Below are 8,267 nucleotides of genomic sequence, written 5' to 3'. Positions count from 1 at the left end.
ATAGAACAGGCCTACAGGGGCCACTGGCTTGAAATTCGAGCTTCCAGAAAATATGGTATTCATTTGAAATAAATAACAGAAGGTAACAGGAAATACAGAAAGAAGAGACCAGTCATTAGCAAACAAAAATAAATCAACAAAACAATAAATAACGAGCAAAAAATATTAATAAAAAATATTAACAGCAATATCTTTCCCTTTTCAATCCACATAGCGGCTGTCATCAACTTGGCAATAGGAGGCGACCTCACGTCAACAATGTTACTCTGTGCTGTGGTCATACTTACCCGCCGTGTGTTCGCCTGTTCGTTCTGTTATTCTCAAAAGAGGCTCGATGGAAAGACAGTTGTCATCACCGGGTGTAATGTCGGCATTGGGAAAGAGACGGCTCGGGAACTGAGCAGGCGAGGTAAGTTAAAATGAAGTCACACTTCACCAGGAACTGGGCAGGCGAGGTCAGTTAAAATGACGTCACACTTCACCGGGAACTGAGCAGGCAAGGTCAGTTAAAATGACGTCACACTTCACCGGGAACTGAGCAGGCAAGGTCAGTTAAAATGACGTCACACTTCACCGGGATCTGAGCAGGCGAGGTAAGTTAAAATGGGGTCACACTTGATCGGGAACTGAACAAGCCACGTAAGTTAAAATGTCGTCACACTTAACTGGGAACTTAGAAGGCCAGGCAAATTATGACGTCACACTAGAACGGTATCTGGAGCATGTGAGATCAGTTAAAATGACGTCACACTAGATCGGGAATTCCTCCATTTGGGTCTTAAGGCTTTACAGTGACAAGTGCATCCTAAGGAGTGTGAAGAATTCGGGAAGTTAAAAGGGAATTGTGGGTAGCTATTACAAGTACATACACCATTATGGTAAAAAAGTGACCGGTAGATTATGTATGTATTTATATATACAGGTAATAAAAGGAGCCCATAAAAATGCCAAAATATAGAGAGAAAAATACTATATTTCAGAGACTGCTGTCTCCCTCTTCAGGTAGATGAATGAGAATAGTTACAGAAAAGGTGGTATTTATACCAAGAGGTACATCCACAGGTAAGCCAATTTAGGTCACTCCCGCTGATAATCTTCCTTTAATCCTCTTAAGCGTTTGTTGAATGAAAACTTTGTCGATGACATCTGAATCCCATGCTCCCTTTGAGATGTTCATTACCTGCCTCCGTTTAATCAAGGCAGATTCCATCATTTAACTCTTGCATCGGCAGTTGGTGCTTTAAATGATATGTGACAAATTCCAGTTTATTCTGTGGTTATATTCATATGTTCTGTTGTAACAGAACATTTTTACCAGCCATATATATATATATATATATATATATACAGGTGGACCTTCCTAATTCGTTTTCATGGTCTGCGCAGGCGCGAGGATCATCATGGCTTGCAGGGATACCAAGAAGGCCGAGAAGGCAGCCGAAGAAATCCAGAAGGAGACAGGAGGAGAGATGGAGGTCATGAAGCTGGACCTAGCATCCCTCGCCTCCGTCAGGGCGTTTGCTGAGGAACTCAGACTGAAGGAGAAAAGGCTCCACGTACTCATTAATAATGCAGGCAAGTGTTGTTGTTATTGTGGTTACCTGGTACTGATCTCTTGCTTTGGGTGACCCATTGCTAATAATAATAATAATAATAATAATTAATAATAATAATTGAAAATCTTGGGCCAACGCCAAGGCTTTTAGTAGTTGTTGTTGTTGTTGTTGTTATTATTATTATTATTATTATTATTATTAAAACTGCTCATAATAGCATGAGCCTTCAAATGGAAAAAACTGTAATAATTAATAATAATAACTGAAAATCTAAGGCCAATGCCAAGGCTATTAGTTATTATTATTATTATTATTATTATTATTATTATTATTATTATTATTATTATTAAAAATACTCTATAACATGAGCCTTCAAATTGAGAAACTATAATAATAATAATAATGATTTAATAATAATAAAACTGAAAATCTTGGGTCCATGCCAAGGCTATTATTATTATTATTATTATTATCATTATTATTATTATTATTATTATTATATTATTATTATTATTATTATTATTATTATTATTATTATTATTATTATTATAAATACTCAAAGTAGCATGAGCCTTGAAATGGAGAAAGAGATCCACAGATATGTACATTATACATATATTTAAAAAGCTTTCCATAAATCTTTTTGTACAGATTTATCCTTAAATATATGTACATATCATATCGGGTGTATTTTCCTTATTATTATTTTTATTATTATTATTATTATTATTATTATTAGTATTTTATTATTATTATTATTAATTATTATTATTAATTATTATTATTATTATTATTATTATTATTTATTTATTTATTTTTTGCTTTATCACAGTCCTCCAATTCGACTGGGTGGTATTTATAGTGGGGTTCCGGGTTGCATCTGCCTCCTTAGGAGTCCATCACTTTTCTTACTATGTGCGCCGTTTCTAGGATCACACTCTTCTGCATGAGTCCTGGAGCTACTTAGCCTTTAGTTTTTCTAGCTTCCATTTCAGGGATCTTGGGATCGTGCCTAGTGCTCCTATGATTATGGGTACGATTTCCACTGGCATATCCCATATCCTTATTTCTATTTTCAGATCTTAATACTTATCCATTTTTTCCCTCTCTTTCTCTTCAACTCTGGTGTCCCATGGTATTGCGACATCAATGAGTGATACTTTCTTTTTATTTTTGATTTTGTCAATCAACGTCACGTCTGGTCTATTTGCACGTATCACCCTATCCGTTCTGATACCATAGTCCCAGAGGATCTTTGCCTGATCGTTTTCTATCACTCCTTCAAGTTGGTGCTCGTACCAACTTATTATTATTATTATTTTATTATTATTTTATTATTATTACTATTATTTATTATATTATTAGTATTATTATTATTATTATTATTTATTATTATTCAAAGAAAACTCATAATCACAAGAGTCAATAAAATTGGGAAGTAAATCCACAGTAGTATGCCTGTTTGAATTTATTATTCAAACCTGCAAGGTCCTGGAAGTCATTGACGTGCAGGGTATCGAAAGCTTTCTGCTGTATATATTTTGAATAACAAAATCAAACAGGCACACTACTGTGGATTTACTTCCCCATTATTACTATAATTATTATTCAGTAGATGAACCCTATTCACATGGAACAAGCCCACCAAAGGGGCCACTGACTTGAAATTCAAGCTTCCAAAGAAATATTAAGGTGTTCATTTGTGAAGGACGGCACAGAAGATAATTTACGAAAAAAGAAAGAAAAAAAAAGAAAAAAAAATAGGTACGTGAGTTTACAAAGTGAATGCTTTGCGGTAGTGATTGTATTGCACAAAATGAAAATTAAGACTCTTATGAATATAAAGGTTAACTTTAATAAAGATACATAGATCAGCATAGTCTTCACATACTTATTAATATTACAGGTCATGAGAGAGGAATATACATACATACATACTATATATCATATATGTATATATATGGGGATAAATTCACAATGATGTAAAATCCTTCTGTAGTTTTATAAAAAAGTATAGAAATATATATTTCTTGTACAGCTAACTTTATAGCTTTCGACCATCAGCTGTGGTCTTGTTATATTAATATATATATATGTATATATATATATATATATATGTATATAATATATAGATACCCTAGATATATATAATTATATATATATATATATATATATATGTATATATATATATATATATATATATTATATTTATATCAATATATATATATATATGTATAATATATATATATATATATAGTATATATATATATATATATATATTATATATATATATATAATATATATAATATATATATATATATATGTATATATATATATATATACATACATATATATATATATATAGATATATATATGTATATATATTTTTTAGGGCTGTTGCCTTGTATATAGGCTAAGCCCTATGAGGTAATGTTAGACTTGCGATAATCTTACGCTAAGTCGGTTGGTATTGCACTTCCATATTCAATGGAGTGTCTTGGGGTTTGTAGATCACTTACGAAGTCGGTATTATCTTCTTTGGTTATGACGACGATGTGTTAAACTCATGATGATTCGGTGATGAGGTGAGGATCTAGTAGAAACCACGAAGTACAAAAATACTTATATTCTCTGAATTTACATGGTGAAGATCAAGTAGGATTGTACAAGTCTTCTAATGACGATAGCTGATCGCTTCTGCCATTGATGATGGCTATTCTATTCTCTCTACATGATAAGCTTAGGTAAGAGGTACAGGTCTTCTAATGACGATAGCTAACTCTATTCTGTCTGTTCTACATCTCGGTTACAAGTCATAAAGGAGCGACAGTAGCTCGAACATACGAACATACAATCAGATGACTAGTTCTACGAACATCAACAGATGAACTGTACTATCAGTAGGCCGCTTGAGCTATAGGTCACGGTGTTTGTCTCAAGCAGGAAGCTTGGACTAAAGTTTATAAACAATTGAATGACTACAGGTGACGGCATGTCACTTAGCCTAACTTTTATTGTATACGTCATCTTTAGCGTCTCTATCTGATCACATTCCTGCAAGAATCTGGTTGACCTCTTTAGTTTTAGTCTTTTATATATATGGACTAACATTCCATATTTTTATTATGTAAACACTTACATTAGCTCGGTCAGCTACCAAAACCAACCACTGAATATTACTCAAACTTGACTTGCAGTTGACTTATAGGAGTGTGATACAGACACTATGTGAATATATATGGATAATAGAAAATACTTATAAGTAAAAAAAAATTCATGGTGTACACATATACAGATTCAAGTAATAAAAATATTAGACATAATATGCATATGATATTCGTAAATAATAGTGATCACGTGATATATACTGATATAGTTTTTCACTTCATCTCATTAAGATACATATGCTATAGAAAATACTAATGTACTCTGATAACATGATTAAAAATAATAATTTTAACTAATAAAAATTTCATATATGAATTGATAAAATTATTATTAATGTTTATGCTGATTGATTCGTTGATTTTTATGCTAACTGTTATATATCTGCAGTTATTGGTAAGATAAAAGGTAACAGATTGATTATAGGCTACCTGATTTGTTTATACATATGTATATGGATTCATATAATTATGATTAATATATGTGCACTTTAAATAGATTCCTATTGCGTACACGCAAAGATATATTTTGATTCTGTTATTTATGATCATTTATATATAGGATACATGACCGAGGTTATACTACTACACATTTAACTAGCGTTCGAACAACTTTTCGTCCATTACACAGTTCCAGACAACCACCTATAGCCAAATGAAAGGGCCAATTTCAAATGGTTAAAACAAGGGGAAAATTTGCCTGGGCGGGTCCAACGTTCTATTTTGCGCTCATACTTGTTCTCTGCATCCTAAACCACCCAAATACGTTCGCGATGAATAAAATCACCCCCAGCACGAGTCCTTCGCCAGCAAAGTAGAGTTGAATATCCTTCGGGTCGTAATTGTCAGAAGTATGTCCCTTTTGTAGTCGATTTCCGACAGCCGCCGGAGCGTTCCGCATTAAAACGAGATTAACGACGGGATACGGTGTCGGTCGAAGAAGTCCATGATGGTGCTTATTCCTTTCACATTGTAGGCGGTTGTTACTCGACTGCTGTCGTCCGCAGCAACAAACGATTTTTTTGAAGTTGCGATGTGAAACTCTCGTACTGCAGGATACTGTAACCAGGTTCTATTAATCAGCCTGCAAGTGAAATTATACTTGTCACAAGGGCAAAGTAAATTCAGACGACATCCAAATACAGGGGAGGGGGAGAGAGCCATTTAGACCAGAACTTCCCAACCCCATGAAATTCGCTGATATTTTGGAATTCAAAAGAGAGCTGTACAAACTTTTTTATCCATGGCATTAATAATGAGTGAACCTATCCAGGTCTATGAGGACTGTAAAAATATCCATAATTATAAAAAATAAACAGATATCATTACGAATCCCAAAGAAAATTCGATATTACTGGTAGTAAATTACTAGACAAAGAAGTGGAAAACGGAGCTATTTGTAAGATTGCCAGGCGACATAAGAGTCAAAGAAGAAATTAATCATGATTCTGTATTTCTCTAGTGCTAACTGAAATTAAGTTGTGATCAAATCTGATCCTATGTGCCCCTAACAAAAGGGGGGGGGGGGTTTTTGTTTTTTCATATTCAATTTTCTCGCGCGCATCCTCTGAGGTTATTTGTAAAACTTTATTAATAGGCTAGAGATGCAACGAAAGAACCCACTATGTAACTAATTTCTATATAAACTTTTTTTTTTTTTTTTTTTCAAGAAAATGTGACATTTTCCCATGAATGTTTTACTTGAATTGTAATAGGCTAATGTTGCAAGTAAATATTTCTTATACATGTCTTGATACTTCTAAATGTCTATGAGGTTCAGAGAAAATTAATTCATTTTGGTGTTATAGAAATTCTATTTGCTTATTTTGTTCATTAATTTTAAAATGATTGCAAGTCCTTAACTAATTGCATTGCACACACGGATAAGAATATATGTGGTATGTCATGTGACCTATGAACCACATGTGAAGTTCATGAGCTAAGCATTCCTTTCTCCAGTCAATCTGCTTCGCAAGCGGAGACGGCACACACAGATGAAGCCTGTGTAAGCAGATTATTGAGGTTAAAAGGAACAAATGCTGATACGGCAATGATGACATCATCATTGGCAGAAGCGATCAAGCTATCGTCATTAGAAGACCTTGTACAATCCTACTTGATCTTCATCCATGTAAATTCAGTAGAATCTATAAGTATTTTTTGTACTTCGTGGTTTTCCTACTAGATCCTCACCTCATCACCGAATCATCATGAGTTTAACACATCGTCGTCATAACCAAAGAAGATCAATACCGACTTCGTAAGTGATCTACAAACCCCAAGACACTCCATTGAATATGGAAGTGCAATACCAACCGACTTAGCGTAAGATTATCGCAAGTCTAACATTACCTCATAGGGCGCCTTATTATACAAGGCAACAGCCCTAAAAGTGGTGGCAGCGACTGTACGCGCCTAAACGCATATTCACTTTTTAATATGATTTGTTACGTAAGGGATTAATAATCACCCAAAATGATAAAATTAACATCGTATATGATTATGATATTTCAGTAGAACTTCTGGAAACAGACACTCAAGATAAAAAACTCGTAGTAGCGAAATCTCAATGATGTAGATAATTTCTGTAAAACAAAAAAGTAAGATTAAGAATGTCTCGTAACTTCAGCCACAGGAATAACGAAATTCGACCTGCAAAGGAAACACTCAGTTACTCCAAATGAATAAAAAATTGTACTTAGCTTGCTTTTGTGGGAAGTCACGGTGTTCCGATAACGACACACGGCCTTGGTCTTCCTTCTCTATTTAGTGGATGACCTGTTTTTGGCTTTGAGGTTTTCCCCGTGCGCGTTGTTTCGATGATTCGAGCCCTTTAAGATCCGATGCTGCAGACGCGTCGGTTTGTTTCTTGAAGTGGCCGGAAACGCTCACTAACGATGTTTTCTTGAATGATTCTAATGAGAGACGAAGCTTGCGTTGCCGTAGGAAAAGGACACGTCGGTTTTGTTTCTTGAAGTTATTCACTAAACGATGATACTAAGTTGCTTGAAGAATCTGCTGCTTTTCGTCGTCGTTGACTTCATGATTTATTATTCTGGTTTTTCTTCGGAGAAGTTGTAGAGTTTCTTCTGGGGCGTTGCCCCACCACTTTTAGGGCTGTTGCCATTGTATAATAAGGCGCCCTATGAGGTAATGTTAGACTTGCGATAATCTTACGCTAAGTCGGTTTGGTATTGCACTTCCATATTCAATGGAGTGTCTTGGGGTTTGTAGATCACTTACGAAGTCGGTATTATCTTCTTTGGTTATGACGACGATGTGTTAAACTCATGATGATTCGGTGATGAGGTGAGGATCTAGTAGAACACGAAGTCACAGAAATACTTATATTCTCTGATTTACATGGTGAGATCAGTAGGATTGTACAAGTCTTCTAATGACGATGTTTACTTGAATCGCTTCTGCCATTGTGATGGCTAATTCTATTCTCTCTACATATAAGCTTAGGTAAAGAGGTACAGGTCTTCTAATGACGATAGCTACCTCTATTCTGTCTGTTCTACATCTCGGTTACAAGTCATAAAGG

The 8,267-nt window shown here is 34.5% G+C and overlaps 1 protein-coding gene across 1 annotated transcript in view; it reads left to right on the top strand.

Moving 5' to 3' along the window:
* Window positions 1-219: 219 nt before the first annotated feature.
* Window positions 220-8,267, top strand: part of LOC135226381 (retinol dehydrogenase 12-like) — an 18,002-nt gene continuing 9,954 nt past the window's right edge. The window contains exons 1-2 of the mRNA XM_064265858.1: window positions 220-409; window positions 1,387-1,575. Coding sequence (XP_064121928.1) covers window positions 259-409; window positions 1,387-1,575 — 340 coding nt within the window. The 5' untranslated portion in view covers window positions 220-258. The remainder of the gene's footprint in view (window positions 410-1,386; window positions 1,576-8,267) is intronic.

The sequence above is a fragment of the Macrobrachium nipponense genome, chromosome 14 (assembly GCF_015104395.2).
Source record: "Macrobrachium nipponense isolate FS-2020 chromosome 14, ASM1510439v2, whole genome shotgun sequence".
Classification (NCBI taxonomy): domain Eukaryota; kingdom Metazoa; phylum Arthropoda; class Malacostraca; order Decapoda; family Palaemonidae; genus Macrobrachium; species Macrobrachium nipponense.
This window is presented reverse-complemented; position numbering and strand designations above follow the sequence as displayed.